General features: G+C 37.8%; 1 protein-coding gene across 1 annotated transcript in view; it reads right to left on the bottom strand.

Moving 5' to 3' along the window:
* Positions 1-16847, bottom strand: part of tmem104 (transmembrane protein 104) — a 51388-nt gene extending 34541 nt beyond the window's left edge. Inside the window, exons 1-8 of the mRNA XM_067477260.1 lie at positions 16575-16847; positions 15893-15959; positions 14774-14895; positions 12743-12824; positions 9666-9759; positions 9241-9324; positions 3283-3382; positions 1551-1647 (exon numbers count right to left, since the gene is read on the bottom strand). Of these exons, the coding sequence (XP_067333361.1) occupies positions 1551-1647; positions 3283-3382; positions 9241-9324; positions 9666-9759; positions 12743-12824; positions 14774-14895; positions 15893-15937 (624 nt within the window). The 5' untranslated portion in view covers positions 15938-15959; positions 16575-16847. The remainder of the gene's footprint in view (positions 1-1550; positions 1648-3282; positions 3383-9240; positions 9325-9665; positions 9760-12742; positions 12825-14773; positions 14896-15892; positions 15960-16574) is intronic.
* Between the last annotated feature and the right edge of the window lie 548 nt (positions 16848-17395).

Genomic DNA, 17395 nt, shown 5'->3' with positions numbered 1-17395 from the left:
TTGTTAATTTTGACAATTTAAAAATTTCCTTCACTGTTACATATCTAATTCCTTAAACGATCATGATTAAACTGGAAAATTAGTCTGCAAACTGCAAGTACAAACAAACCGACTGAAAATTACAAATCAGCATGATTTCAATTTGCTTACATAGAGTAAGAGGCTTATCCCAAAGGAGATAAAGGAGGGAAAAATTCATTTATTGGCAAATTATTTGGGGTCAGCTCAATCTATTAAAGTATAACCAAGGACAGGGAGGAGAGGGTGCAGAATGGAGGCAAAGAAATTATACTGGAGATCAGCACATATATCACTGTCGCAGTGCAAAGTTAAAGCTCGAGTCAAAATTCACACAGTTTGGCTCGATTAAGACTTCAAGGACAGACGGAAACACACACACACGCGCGCGCCTTGCAGCGGTAGGCTGTCAGGCGACGTTCGAGAAAAAAAGGGACTTGGAAGATAGAAAAAGTTATCAGTGCTGAATCTGACAGAAAGCTGGTGAGGCTTGGAACATTACACTTTGTTCACACAGGAGATGCAAACTATGTGTCCTGTCTGACTGAACTGAAACTATATGCACTATACCGGAGATTGCGCAATATAAAATACCATTTTACAAAGGGAACTCTTTGTTAAAAGTCAAACTTTTCTCACGTCATTCAACAATTAGCTTTGTTTTTAAATTGGAAAAAAAACAGTAGTAACCAAGTTCACCTGTTTATCTCTTTACCTTCTCAGCTGGGATCTTAAGATTTACAGTAAAAAATAAAATGGAGAGTATTAATTAGATTTGGAGAAGGAATCATCTGTTTGTTAATACCTCATATCTTCCTCCATGTCGGCAATACAGAAACTGAAAGATCAGACCCTACCTTCTCAGCACTCCTTTATCAAGTGAACATCACTGGTGCCTTCTGTAAAACTTTGCATAGTTCATTTAACAGACTTAACTGTTTTAGTCTTGATAAAAACTTGGAGAACAAGGATTTACTCTCCTTAGAAAATGCAAATGAGTAAAACATTGCATTATTATGTCATCAGGCCTACACATGGGAAACTGGCTGAGCAATAATAATGCCTACCAGCATGAACAATAAGCCCAATCCAAAATGCATCATTTCTGATCATTTGATCATGAGTTAAAAAAGCTCCATGTCTGTTAACTGTTCAAAATGTCAGCAAATTGCTCTGATGATAGATTTTTGTTTTTGTTTTTTTTATCTTGGTCAATTTGCTCCTCCAGATGACATTATCTGACAACAACTCAGTTGTTCAGCTAAAGAAGCAGAGGGAAGTAATCACCAAACTAGAACCATAGAAGCAAGTTGAAAATTGGCAAAATCGCCCTTTAATTAGCTAGATCTGACAAGATTTGTAGCAAAAGTTGGGACATTTAAATCTTGCCTAAAAAAAACTGAGCTCTTGACTAGATTCCAGAACTGGAAAGGATGAGACACATACCAGGTAGAGTCTCTTGCAAGCTATTAGACAAGAAAACGGGATGTAAACATAAGTGCATGCTGTCAGGATAAGGAATCAACACTTACCAGAAACACCCGGTACGCATTTTTCCTTGTGACAGGACCCCAGCATGTGTCTGTATCATTGTACTTCAAACTCCCAGCGCTGCAGGAGTGGTTTCCACTGTAAAGGAACACACACACACTTTCAACACATGCACAATGCAAATCACCAAAGTAACTCTCTTAAATCTACCTATAATGTGTGAACTCACATTACAACATATAAGTGAAAGTTATAAAAATACACAATCAGATTACTCAACGGAAGGAAAGCCTAATGCTGTTTGCAGCAAAAGATGAAAAAAATTAAAGAGTATCACTTAAAAGCAACCATAAGCCCTATCATTGCCCTATCATTGTTGCATGACGGAGTGAGCTTTGTAAAATCATCTGGTTCTGCCCATGTTACTAAGAAGTGTTTGAGGCAACGCAAACTGCTTCTGAAGTTGCAGTTACAGCTCACATTTATTTTTGCTGGAAGGGTAGCAAGGTTTAGACCACAGTTGGAGAGAATTTAATATGTAAAGACAGCATCAGTGTGCTATGCTTCAGGACAGGATGACAGGACCACTCTCATTCAGATGTTCTGAATGAATTTATTCATTAAAGCAGAAAATGTTTTAAAACACTCGAGTTTCAAAACAATCACTGTCTATTTTTTGAGAAAAGGTCAGATTTCATATAGTTTTGTGTCAAAATAACTGTAAGGTTAGAATCTGGAACATCAAGGATTGAGTTAAACTGTTTTTCTATCTGCCTCCATTAAACCTGTGTTTTTACAATCCTAAACACCACTTTGGTCTTAAAGCTCTATAAATTTGAAAACACCAAACTCTCATTTCACAGGTTTGTAATTAAGTATATTTGCCTATATTTACTGTACAATTTTCAATTTTGACATACTTTACTGAAGTATTTCCATTTTATGTTACTACTTTTACTGCACTATAATTAAAAAGGAAAAGTTTTGTGTTTTATTCCACTATATTTATTTGGCAGCTGTAGTCTGTAGTTATATTTTGAAGATTTCTAGAGTAATTGGTAAAGCATCTAGACATGAATTGGTTAAAAGTAGCGCCACTAACAAATACCCTCCATATTTAGTGAGTACTCGGTTTGTATATTTCTACTACATCATTTTAATGTGAGAAAGGAAAACTGGTGCTTTGGGAAACTGTATCAAACTGTATTAAAAGCAAGACTTTCGGCTGCTTAGCTTAGCCAATTAAATGACACACATTGTCAATAATGCATAATGATATTTGTATTTGGACGTCCATGGTGGAGAAACTAGCCTACCAGACTGCAGTCACTATGTAGGCTGTGATCATATTTGTGTTTAGTGACCTAGAGGGGGGTCAGGGGTGGGTGGTTACAGTATTTCTATAGTCAAGAGTCTAAAGGGCAGAGTCTGTAAGTATATGAAATATTTTATTTTTACCCAGTCTGGCCAACAGACTTCCAATAAACTTCACTCTGGGAGCAAGCCAATGCGACTAAGATGCCAGGAGCACCAGTTAGAGGTCAGTAAAGCTTTATTGTGTTAATCTTGATTTCAGAAGGTGACAATGGAACTAAAGTGTGGGGGCACTGGAACAAATGAGACAAAGACAGATGTGCTATGTCTTGCCAAAACGGAAAGCAGCAAATGTTCTAAACAGTCTTCAAGGAGACCATCTAAAAAAATCCTTTTATTTAAAAGTCGTATGTCACAATAAAACTGAAAATCAATGTGATAAAGCAAACACATTCTTACCAGGCAACTTCCATTAGTGATATAGGCACAGCTGCTGCATAAATCGCCAGGTCTCCATACAGATAGACAATGATGCAGATGTAGAACATATTCACACCAACTGAAAGAGATAAAATGAAATTATATAAATGACTCAGGAATGTGTGCGAAGTTTACCTACGTGAATAAAATCAGCAGATTCATAATGTACCATGAAGTTAAGAGGTGCAAAGCAAACATATTTCTCATCTTTATCACCCACCCAAATACTTTGTCATGAAATATGGCTGATTGACCACGTTTGTCAAACTTGACCATCATGGCTCCAGCGCTATTAAAATGCACTCATCCACACCTTCCTATAATTGCATGCCTCGGTACTATATTCAAGGACAGCAGCCTGAACAGCAAAGGCACATCTTATTGTTCCAAGCAAAACATTAATAGCATTAATCAGAAAGCTAATCATTCCACGGAGGCAAATTTTCCTCATCTGTCTTTACTCTCGACAGCAACACGCTTTTAGCCACACGCCCTCCTTTTTTTCATCCCCACACCCAACTGACAGGCCCGACCTAGCTGCCTGTGCCAAGGCAAGATCGAGAGCTTTCAACAGCAGACAGAGCGTCACACCACACATCTATCATGCTACTGAATGGTCAGAAGGGGGTTAAGCCGTCCAGCTGGACCCATCACCTAATTCATTACTGCCAAGGAAATTAGAGCACAGAGTCCATTAAAAGGAAATTTTAAAAAATGACCGATTTACATCTCCACAGGCTACACGATTTAAATTACACGCTGAAGGTGCCTACCCAAAGGGTTAAATTAAGCAGGAACAGAAGTCCAAAACATAAGGAACTGACAGCCCAGTAAACAACAATTCATCAGATCTTAAAAAAAGCTGACTCACAACACAACACACAGTCATGTATTACAGAGTTCTGCATCCAAATTTATAATCTACTGATTCTCATTTAATCAAATTATTAGATCTATAAACTGTCACAAAATGACAAAAAAACATGTTTAATTTTCAACCTTCATTTTATGCCAGTCTCCATTATTACATTTTTCACATTATGACCAAAGGTTTCTCTGCATTGATTCTTAAATTGAAAACACCAACCCTAAACTTCACTCAAAAATAAAAGTAGCACAAAAGTGATATAATTTGTTGATATAGTCATTACTTTTACTTTAAAAAGTGGGAATATGAATTTTATTTTCTTCAAAAGTACAGTACTCCAAGCAAATCAATAAAAGGCACAATCACTGAAGATGGTAATCAAAGATGACTGCACTGATTTAAGAGTTTTACTTACATTATACTATTCTTTGAATACAACCAGCATTTTCTAAATGTCTCATTAGTGTCATTAAAGGTCAAAGCACAAGGACCTTTCAGAAAGCTGTTTCATTTTTCTGACTATAATAATAATATATATAATAATAATTCTGTAAAAAAGTCACAATTTCACCTATTACTACTTTACTTTCAGTCAGACATGTAATATTTTTATATCAATAACAAAAATGTATAAAAACTGTATAGACAACTGTACAGTCACAAAAATGATCATAAAGATTAATCAAATCACTTTGAACGAAAAGGAATTAAATTGTTCTCGGTCTTTAGTCTCACATTGTCAAGAAAAGAAATGAGTCCTTCTATACGCTCTGGCATGTCTTCTGTGGCACAACATGGATAAGCCACATTAGTGTCTCAGTGGAGGACAGCAGAAACAGGACGTAGTGTACTCTGCTGCTGCTGTCAGTAAGCGATAGCAAAGCGAGCACTCTGCATGACCACAGGGATGCTGGCCTTCATGGCACTGTTACTAATATTTCCCAATTACGCAGAGCCCCAGGCAAAAAGGCTACAAAATGGGTCTTCACATAAGAGCCTGGTCTTCCATGTAGCCGGCAAATGCATCCTTATCCATCATCACACTGCTTCTGACTGACAGCAGACCTGACAACCTCTCTGTGAGCAGCTATTGAGGAAAAAGCACCAGGGCACACACTTAGTTAGCAGCATAATATGGAAAGGCAGTTTTATTACCTTGTAAAGAACAAACTGTACTGATATACTGGTGGAGTCAGAGCTTTAATACCATACATTACATAATAGGAATAGGACAATATATCATTTTAAGAATTGTTTTACAAAAGTCTACTTTGACCTGTCCTCTAAAATGGTACTATCAAATCGTCCATGCTGTTTAGATACAAAAGAAGTCATTGGAAAGTGCCACTGTGAATTCAAAAAGATCTGCATTAAATAAGCATAACGTTAACTTCACTTCATTAACCTTCTCTCTAATATTCTGCTTCTTGTGGGAATATCAAAGTTAGATGAACTGAGATTACACACATTCACAAATCAAATCTAATTTGAGGCAGTCCCTAAGGAAACAACACTATTAAGAGTTCGCCTCCAAAACAGGTAAATAGGGCATTACAAAGAAGAGAAGAGGAAGAAAGGTGCACATACAATGCCTTTGAGATTAAATGCAGACTAAGTATCTTTGTCAGAGCACAATACTAATAAATAGATAGTTGGGTGTGACTGATTTCTTCTATTCTTGACTACTGTGTGTAGAGGCCCACACCAATGAAGATATTGGAATGATTAAATTACTATTAAAAAATACAATAGATATTTTAATTAGCCTCATAATTGTACTTCAACATTCCACCAACTGTTCAGAAATTACACGTTTTGTCTTTCATTCTAATTTAGTTACCATTAATAACACATGCTAGGAAGTCTCTAATGTTGTTGGACTGCATATGACGTGCAATGGGAAACTTGTGTTGTGTTACAGACGGCAAAACCTCCTAAAAGTAGAGATACAATACAGCAGTGACAGCAAATCACAGAAAAATTTGTTTTCCACGTATTAATCTCAAAAGAACTATTTTTTTCCCATAGAATTTAAAGTCGAAACAAGTTTCCATCCAATTTATTGTATAAAATGTGAGCTACAGTTCTCCTACTAGTTCTTTCTGCTTTACAGTTGCATAAAATGCATATTGGCTCTATCAGAAAGTAGCACTGAACTTTGACAGGTAGATTTTTTGTTACAACAGGTCTTGCTTGGTTTCATTTTGAGAAACAAATTAAGCTTTCATGGACCAAACTTTCTCCCTCTAATACTGATCTGTTAGGCTGATCACAGTTAAGTCACTATAACATACTTTCTGAAATTAAAGTGCATCTGTTACAAAACTGATGCAGGAAACTATTGTAGCAGTGGTTTATGTAAAATGATTAAGTTGCAAGCCGAAGCAAACATGTCCATCTATCTTCCAATTGGCTCAGGCAGTGTGTATTTTTATCTTGCTAGTGTTCACAATGAACAAGTATGACATTTAAGTAAAAGTCACTGAAGTATTAAAAATGGATGTGCCCATGTTTGGTTCTCATTAGGGAAAGAAGTGCGGGTTGCAGCAGCGTAAATTATAATTCACCACCACAGTTCTCTGTATGTCAAGAGAGAATGGTCCATGTTGAAGAAACAATCCTTCTGTATGCACAGCCACCATGTTAACCACCACATCACATCACATCACAGAGGTAAGAAAAGCTGAGACAAGATATTGACTTTAGCCAAAGTCGTCTTCTAATCAACTTCCGAATCATCAACGTGAAGGTTATAGCAACACCTATCCACAGTGGTGCAGATAAACCATCCCCACCCCCCCCATCAACATTCTTGTCAGCTGCTGCAGGTCAGGCTGATTCGATGCTCATGGCCTTATTCCAAGCCAGCCTTGATGCTGCACTGCCACGTCAATTTCACCCCAGGAGGAAGTCAAATGCCCTCTAAGAGTGCCTCTTCAACAGCAAGAGAGATGCCTTTTAATTGCTTGCAAAGGTGCAGGAAAGAGAGACAGTGTGTGATCATGCCTACAGTTTATTATCTGTGAAGAGTGGGGAGGAGGTTTAAAGCTGGTTTGATGTCCTATTACCTCTACAGACTTGTTTGCTTTCTTTGTTGTTATTTAGTTCTTTGAACGGAAAGGAATAAAATACCCTTGTCAGTCCTTGCCTTTAGTTTATTTTGTTCTGCTGTGCTTTCCAGGAAAGAGCTACTGGTTATCAAATGTCAACATCTGTCTCCTCACATCCATAATCCCTTGCAATTTAGGACCGTTTCCTGGAGTTGTTTCGATTAAGTTACTGCTTCCAACAAACTGCACCGCAATTGCCATGGAAGGAGGAAAGAAGCTGACATTTTGTTACAGTTTTCAAGGCAACAAAAAAAGCTCAGAATGGTTTATACAATCTCATAGTACATTAAAAAGTGGAGGCAACAGTACAAATATTCTGTAGCTAAGACTTCAACTAAACTGTGTTTATTATCATATCTATTATCTTTCATATCTGCTGTTCACTTCCTTTATTAGCCCACTAATTGTCTCTCTCAAATGAGTCCAGGTTAACACAAAACTGCATGCATTATGTGACAAACGCTACGAAAAAAGCAAGTTCGTTTAAATAACAGAAGACTAGGAAAACTGTGAAAATGATTACAATTTCAGGCCCTTCTGACACATGTGCTGCTGCTCAGATGGCTTTTACATAAATTACAATTAGCCCAAGCATGCAGAGGTCGTGCAGGGTCAGGTGACCAGCTGAAGAGATGTACAGTGTACCACTGTAGTAGCACAAATTAAGACAGTTAATTAACTCAAGGTGAATATTCAATTTAAGTACCAACAGTGTCTGTGCCACTGAGTTTCAGAAACTCTAAAATAGCCTTGTTTTTTTGGGGGGGGTGGGGGCGGGTTGATCACAACTTTGGGAAGAACTTTGCTTCTTTTGTTAATTATTCTAAAATTGGCGGGGTATTGAAAAATGCATTTTGGCATCAGGATGAAATTACTCACATGTCACATTTCCGTATCTGTACAGTTAAAAGCACAGAAAGTAAGTGGGTTGGTGCTGTCAGAATAGACAAAAGAGCTACGTACATTTCCCCTTTCCAAATTCAGCATGTGCTGGGGTTTGTGCCTATCTAATTCTTTTCTGATTAGACTCACTGGGCAGCTTTCCCATAGTGTGGAGAAAGAGAGGAGAGAAAACTCATTTCCTTTAATCGATGCCTCCACCTGCATGCAGTTTGTTTCATGGTGGGGATAAGATCATCAGCAAATTTTTTATTTTATTTCTTTTGCACTTCACCTTTAACAGAGGAGTCACAAGAGGCTAGATGGATGGGAGCACACTGCAGCTTTAACAGCATGACCTGCATGATGGCATGCATGCATGAGTGAGTTTGCACGTGTGGGTGTGAGCTGAGTGGACGTGTTAGGCTGTGCGTGCCAACTACTCCATCTAGTGATAAACCCATGTAGCACAGAATATATCCGCTGCAGATGATGCTGTCAGAGCTTTGACCTTTTGTTGTTCCTTTATTCCTGTTACAACAGGGATGCTGCACACTGTTCCTCAACATAATGCAAGTGGACAAGAGGAGAGAGGAGATGAGAAGAAAGGGCTCTGTGGGGATACAGCCACTGCGATGTGGTGGGAAAAAAAAAAAGTGGACTACACAGCCGCAAGGTTTCCTCTGTCTCTGGTTCAAGGTGATTCTCTATTCAATTTGCTATCACAAGTTAGCAGAGGGTTCATTAGTTTCAAAATCATTCAGCCAGAAGCCTCATCGCCTTTGCTACAAGTACAGGTTATACCCTTTCCCCACACACATGCACACTAAGGATATTAACAGTCTTAATGGGGTCTCAAATAGGTAATTACAACCAAAGGCAATTTATCCATAAATAATTGCATCCAATTAGAATGCCAGCAACCTTCCTTTGTGAATGTGAAGGGATGGACATTAAAGATCATCCCATACAACTTTTACTGATCCTCTGTAAGTGTTACATGTAGCTACAGTAATGATGGCAGCACCTGCAGTTAACTGAATAATGATCAGGGAGAGCTTGAGGCCAGATGAATATTACCTTTGTTGAAGAACATGGAGGCCATCTGACCCATCTCAACTCGCTCCGCAATGTCAAAATGATCAACATGACCTCCAGAGCGCTCTGTGAAACAAAAACATGCTACAGTAAAACAAAAAGAGCAGTGTAATGACTCAAATAAATGGGTTCAAACCGGGTTCATACTTTAAGTCTACTGTTAATATTTAATGGTTTCGTGTGCTGAAAATAATCATGATCAAAGTGATTACAGTTTGTATCCAATGTTATTTCAATACTGAAGATATTTCAAAAGTAAATAAACATCTGTCTATTCAAACTGACACTTGTTTAACCCCATTTACTTTGGAAGGCTCTTTGTTTTACCAACATATGTGTGTCTGGAAAAAGCTCCACATTGTGTTAGTAATTGCACATTATTGATTATTATCACTTATCATACTCACGAACAGACAAGATGGGCTTCGTCTCTGGCTCAGAACGACTCCGGCCCACAACATCATCATCAGAATACTCAGAAGTGGAGTCACTGTCATCAATCTGTGAAGATAAGGAGTGTGGGGAGCTTTCTTTGAGTTTTGTCTAATTTATTTACAAAAACAAAAGTCATTGTTATAAACACAGTGTTTTTTTTTGCTCTGTATGTTATACAAAGGAAGGGCAACATCTGCAAATTACAAGCAACAGCTAGGAATCACTTTGGAGAACAGAAGAACTTCACAACTCACACAAATCATGTGCCCACACATGGCATTTAAAAATGCCCTGAATTCTGTGCACGTTAATATCTACTAACTGTCAATAAAAGTCAGTTTACGAGGGACACTTTGGCAGGAAGGGAGAGGGAGGAAGAGGAGAAGACGAGTGACGGGAGCTGATGTCTCAGTCACAGCAATATTAATCAAAAGCATGCAAGAATTATGCTGGCTTTTTCATGACAGCCGTTTCCTCTAACCTTTTAGAAACCAGAGATAACTAAAAATTCATCAGTAGGTTCCTGGAAAAGACGCCTTAATGTGATAGATCCAAAACCGATATTTTAAAGATTTATAAAAATAACTAACCTTATTTTAAAAAAAAAAAAAGGTTTCCAGAAAATGTCGTAGAAATTTTTTAAGATTATACAAATCTATGAAATACACAAAGATGTTAAGGTACAGGTTTATTTCAATGAGACCTCTTTAAAAATGACTAGGAAACAAGCCTTTTGTAATAATGCTTTACTGATGGGGTGGCTGTGGCAATCGCCCACCATTCCCAGGGTCCCAGGGGTGTTGGCTGGATTCCCAGCTCCTCCTGTCACATGCCAAAGTGTCCTTGAGCAAGACATTGAACCTTAACTCAGCTGCTCCCAGTGATAGCAGGCCAGCTGTATAGAAACTCCCCCTGTGTGTGAATGTGTGTGTGATTGTGGATTTAAAAAAAAAAAGCAGTGTAAAGTGCTTTGGATACAGATAAGGTAGAAAAGTGCTATTAAGTGAAAACCACTTACTGAGAATCTCTGCAAAATACAGCTGAAGTGTCATGAAAAGCTGATAATGATATTCTGTTCAATTTCATCTATAGTAACTCCACTTACAATTCTAGGGCACTACCACTATTAATCACTATTCACTAATTAGTTAGTAGTAGATGAAACAACTAAATGGAGAACTAAATGTCACTGGTATTTTACATTTTACAATTACAATCAACATGCAACCTAAAAACTGATGAATGTAATGTAATTTTGCACTTCATATATTTATGAAAACAGTTTTTCCCCTAATATTAATTGGCTTACAATTATTTCTACAGCAGGTAGTACAGATAGAAAGATTAGACTCGTTATCTGTGGGTTTCATCTGATCAACTTACATGGGACTGTGATATGTCTGCTAACAGATGACGATGCATCACTGTAAAAATATTTTAATTACTGTTAACAGACTAATGGAGAGAAATATACAGTATAATATACAGTAAAAAGCAGTTCTTCCCAGTTTTCTTGTTTTGTCATTATGCGGGAGGAGACGGCTGCAAAGAGGAACAATGAATCAAGGCCCAGGGCTGGGGCTCAGTTAGAGTCAGGCTATTGCCCTCTGGCTCATAACTCCTCAGCAAAATATCCACAGGCATTAGGCAAGATGACTTCTGTTCCGGGGGAGAAACCAAAAGCAAAGGGCGAGCCATTTAGAGAGCACAAAGCCTTTTTTAGTCAAAGCAAAAATGATTGAAGTCTGGGTTGTTTCCTTGATACAGCGCTAAACTAAAGGCTTCATCCGAATTGAGTTTCGTATGGGCGGGTGGCAAGAGGCACATTTCCCTTGTAGCTTGAGCAATAAAACACCAGCCTTCTAAATAAAAAAAAAAAAAAATACAGCTTCCTATTAAAAGAGTATTTTTTGTTTCATGCTTTAATATGAAACATTACATAATCTGGTAATTTTCACTGGGCAGAATAGAGCCATTGATTGTATAAAACAGAAGCTCAAATGTAAAAAAAAAAAAAAAAAGCTCTAATAATAAAGGTATGTTAAAATTCCTCACCCTTGTTGCTGTAGAAATGCTTTGAGATTGCATTTACCAATAAAATGCTTAAGATGTAAATCAATAAAATCTGGCAGTTTCCTTTATGTGTGACACATACCTCCAGAGCCACTGCTTCCACAAACTTTGTGCCTTAGCCTCAACAACAGCTGTGGCCAGAGGCATTATATTTTCAGTTTGTCTGTCCTTGTCATTCCCTAAAAGTAACATCCACTTGGATTCAAGATGGAACTGATTAGATTTGAGTAGTCAAAGGTCAAGGTGACGATCAAGGTTCACGTCTCTTTCCATTCTCATCAATGTAATCTCTCAGGAAGGCCTGAAGGGAATTTCATTACATCTGGCATAAATGACTCATGGATGAACTGATTAGAATTCCTCCATGAGGTATACATTCACGAGGTGCCAATTCTAGTTAGCTACGCTCACAGTTACCCTAGAGTTTACATGTATAACTTGACAAGTATAACTACACATGCTATAGATTTACAACATGTAGATGACAAGAACTGCAATTTGTTATTGTAGAATCTTTCACACTGAGCAAACTCACCAATAGACAAAAGTACGAGACGCTCAGTTATTAGTTAGTTTTCAAAGTTGGTGTCATTTAAAAAAACGACAAACCCTGCTTCTGAAAAATCAAGTCAGATCGAACATGCTTCAAACAAACAAACAAACAAAAACTTAGGTCTTGCAGGGTGACAGAATATTACTATCATACTGCCTGGCTGAAATCACTCAAGATTTCGGTTTATTTTTGCAAAGGTTTATCTCTGAACTTCATTCTGTTATCAGCCATCTAAACATGCTTCATCTCTGCAGGGTGTAAACAGTGCTCGACTTAAATGTCTTATTAGACAAACTCCCCCAGACAGGGAGGGACATTTACTTCTTGCAGCAAATAGAGAACCATCCATCCAGCCAACATCCTATTAAATATATTTACATATAGAGGAAACTCTGCTCCTTCCTTCAGAGTTTATCATCTCACCTCCTCCTGTTCTCTCCTCTTCCAGCGCAGTTGAGCATTGGCCGCTGCCATAGCCTCGATCACAAAGGTAGTGGTCATGTAGCTGATGAGGGATTCAAGGATAAGAAGACAAAGAGCTTAACAAGCTACCATCAATACAACTGATGTTCAAATGGAGTATGTCTGTTGTCATTTACGTTTTGACTTGTGAAATACACATATTCTTTATTTTAACACCACAATATGTTGGGTTTCCATGAATCGAGATTATTTAAAGCAAAAATCTAGCTGGATCACCTTTGTGCATTTGTATAATTACAATGGGTGGGTCTTTTAAGATTTACCTTAGTTTTAAGTGCTGTCTAATACACTGTTGCGGTTTTCTTTCTTTTTACCTAGCGTCATAGCACAGTCCTAACTGGACAGCTGCAGACTTTCTATTTCAGGTTTGCATGTTGCCCCTGTGTTTGCACAGGTTTTGTCCTGTTGCCTCCCACAGTCCAAGGACATGCTGTTAGGTTAACTGGCAACTCTAAAATGCCTGCTGCTGTGAATATGAGCCTGAATGGTTTTCTGTCACTATGTGTGGCCCTGAGATTACACAATGACAGCTGGAATCACCTGGAGCATTTAAATGGCAAGTTACAAGAAAGTTGTAACTGCACACTCAGATGACTAATATGCAAATTTCATAGCAAATATACTGTATAGGAGATATCTTAGCCAGAGGTACAGCTAATACATCTTTAAGCCATGTTGTGACTCTTATGAACAGACCTTTTCCAGTTGGAGTCGACAACACTTTACCTACTTTTCATCTGCCTGATGTTTTCTTTGCTGAAAAGATTGCCTACCATCCTGGCAGTTTGTTCAAACATTCTACATATGACAAATGTTTACCAGCTACTGATGGTGTAAGAGTGTTTTCACATATCATCCTTAGGACCAACAACAGGACCAAAAACAGGACCTGCATAAAATGAACTTCAGCGTTCATTTGTAGTCTATTTGAAATAGGACTCCACTTCTAATGGGCCCTCTCTCCACCTTCTGTTTACACTATAGTTACTGTGGAGTTCACAGAGCTTTAGTGCTTTTAGATTCTCGGTACCTTTCACTTAGAACCAGAAATACAGTGGCAAAAGGCAACGGCAACAAATTACATTTGTGTAAATACATGTGCAAATTGCAGATAACACTAGCACAGGTTTATATGATAAATTTGACGGCTGTGCATTTTTTGATGAAATAGTTACTTAATAATTACTAATTTCTCTATTTAAGATGACCGATTGTATTATTCAGACTTTATATTCAGACTTTACAAATTGTACTGCACCTTCTACAGTATTTAGAACAAATAAGATCCAAAGATTTAACTGACATTTTGATTACACTCAGAAAGATAAAATCTTTTAAACATTAATTTAGCTGCGCATCTTTTGTCATTTATATGTTTAGAATGACTTACTGCTTGTATGATCTAGCCTTCATAATTGTGACTAAAAACATGAAATTAGTCTCTTGAGTTATCTCTGCTTTTGCCAAGTGAACTGTAAACATTTTCCATTAGCTGGGTGAAAAATAATCCATTGCTTATGTTATTGATTACTGGCGGATTTCTATATTTATATTTTGTTTCCTAACTCTATTTGATATACTGTTGAACTCTTGAACAAGGACAAGGTGTGTGCATAAATAATAATTCTAGTTTTACCACATCAACATAACTTTTTACAAACTTGAATGACCTTGCGTGTGCTAGGACTTTAAAAATAAAAGTCTTTTGAAAAATTATGCTCATCCTAGCAGGAAACAAACATCACATTTAAGGAGAGAAGCTGTGCTGATTTAAATATTGAAACAGAATATAAAATCTTTAAAAGGACAACAGATGTTGGTAGAAAACGTCAGCCATCAGCTCCACATCTGTGTTTTCTCTGTTGCTGTATGACAGCAGAAGATGTGATACGTATTAAAAATGGAAAGGAGGTGTACTGGGCTACAGGTGTTATCGCACATAAATTGAGGCTGGGGCAGACAAATACTCACCTCATAAAGCCTAAAAAGGAGATTAGTGCTAAACTGACCACCCAACCAGCTGCAGCAAAGGCTTTGGGCATCGTCAGCGCTCCTGTTCCCACAATCAGGTTGAACATGTACACAAGCCCCACCTATAAAAGACATAAGAAGGATAGAATGTAAAGACAAGCAAAAGTTCCTGCAGAGATTTAACTAAACCTTGTATTAGTTTTGCATCTTTGCATCACCTCACTACAAGTTTTTCTGCTGCACTCACCCACTTTCTCTACAAGGATCAATCAAGGGTCGTCTAAAATTAAAGACTTGCTTTATGTTGTTTTTAAGAGTAAAGTCACACGCGCAACAGTATTGGGTGTTCTTCAGTACCCTGGTTGATAAAGATGAGATTACCAAGTAAATTAATCAACCATTGTCAAGGGAGACAACTGGACAAATTGGGCAACACTTGCACCTAACCCCAATCTGTTAGCAGAGGGTTTTAATGATTGCAAGCTTTAGCTTCCTGGAAAAAAACATTTAACAGACAGAAGTTGATCAGTGCGGCAAAGTCATGCCGATGTAAGCAAGGTCTGAAACTCAAATGAGCTGTCAATACTGAGGCCAGACCACAAATGGGACTTATGTTAAATAGTAGCATGTGTAAGCATTTAAGCTTCCTCTTTACTTTTCACTGCAAGCACCACTACTATTTACACAGACAAACCTATAATAACCTAAAGCCTGTTTCATGAGAATGCTTTTGCTTTGTCTTTAGTTCACATAATGCCTTTTGCAATATAACCTGTTACACATTTATGGTTATTTGACTCAAGATTGATTGGCATGTGGTTCAATACAATATCTGTCAGCTGATGAGATTACTACAACTTCTCAGATCCTAAAGGGAAGAACTGTTTAAATTGTTACTGTCTCCAGTTGGCTGCGCTTTGCTTTTAGGAATGAATCCACTGCAGCTCCAGCCTCCTATCTACCAAATACATTCGTGACAACCTACATGTTTTACAGAGCTCTTTCTTTCTGTTGTTTTAAGTGGATGAACATGTGCCTGAACCAAATTGATTTGATTAAAGATTAATGGTTAAGAGATTAAGATTTAACCACAGAATTCTGCATGATGATAATACTCACAAATGGGGAGTAGGGTTCCCCGGTCTCTGTAATTCCACCTGCCATGGTAGATGACTCTGATCCTCACCTGAAGGGAAAACAACACGGTAGATAGAAAACACAGCTACTAGTGCAATGCTATTACTGTAAGCAGATTGTAAAAAATTTATAATGTGTGAATGTAATTTCAACAATATACAAACAAAAAAAAAAAGAAGTTCAGAGGTTACTATCCTGTCCCCCTAAAAAACCTCAGAGAATAATATGCCATCTAGTATTTGTCTTCACGTTGTGAAAAAAAAGATCAAACAAGTTAAACATTTGATGTTAGACTTGTTAAAATTGGACAAAAACATTGTTCACTAAGGAGCAAGTCAGGTCATATAAATGAGACTTTTAGCAACACTGTGTAAACAACAGCGATTGCTTTAATATAATTTATTTCAGTGTTTTGGACAAAGACAAACCTCAGACATTTGACTGCTACTCGCAAACTTTTCCTTTTATTTTTAAGTTACTGGTGGTGACAGTCAGCTGAAATTTCCTTGTTTCCACCTTAACGTCATTTGGCAGCTAGCTCAGTGGAGCTAGCACAAATAATAATGTTGACGTTTTATGTTTAACACTGAAAGTAACGCTATGGTTATGTCGTAACTAGCTACACTGGCGTTATTAGTTAAAACATAAATAAAACACATCTTACCTCACTTGTTTCCAGTGTATTTTGCTAATTTCGCTGCTAGGCTAGCAGGATGCTCCAAGCTGTGAGCTGGACCAAATCCACACTAGCTAGCTGAATAAACGAAGAGAATCGCCACCGAGCTAACATGAGCTGTTCTGCTGTCAAACAGATGCGAGGAAGTCAGCGTAAGATGAAACCTGTCATGTGCTAGAAAGGTTCAAACACTTAGCTAACTGAACCCATAAAGTAACTAACCAGCTGACCTGCTCAAACATGAACATACATCAGAGTAAAGACAACGTAAGCTCACACTTCCGATACTGGCTTTCAACGTAAAACTCCCCGAAAAACAAGCATCAGGTCTCAACCTGAAACCACCGTTGGATTGGCAGTGGCTACAATAAGGCTTTTATTGTGAAGGCAACCTGGGAGCGTGATTATATTCAGCTTGATCTTGCGTTGGTTTGTTTTGGTCGGTGGGTTGTGTGCATTAATCACATTATCATTGCATGTTGTGGTTATTGCTACCGTTCAGTGCACTGGCGATCATCATCATGAGCAACAGTTTGTTCCGCGTGGTTTCAACCCGCCCCTCCGTGCTGTTTATGTTACTAAAACGACCATCCCGACCATTTTGGCACGTCATATGACACGTAGACATGTCATATGACATACACACCTGTGGGTGCTGGTTTTCAATACCTTTACAGAGCAGGATCTCATTTGGACCAGTTTGGTTTTGTTAGTGGTGGAAAGCAAATAAATACATTGAAATATTGATTTTACTTTCATTTTACTGCACCACAATAGTTGACAACTTATTTGTCAAACGTTATTTACAG

This window comes from Channa argus, chromosome 15 (genome assembly GCF_033026475.1).
Source record: "Channa argus isolate prfri chromosome 15, Channa argus male v1.0, whole genome shotgun sequence".
Lineage (NCBI taxonomy): Eukaryota > Metazoa > Chordata > Actinopteri > Anabantiformes > Channidae > Channa > Channa argus.
Note: the sequence above shows the minus strand (reverse complement) of the source record. Positions and strands in the feature narration are given on the sequence as shown.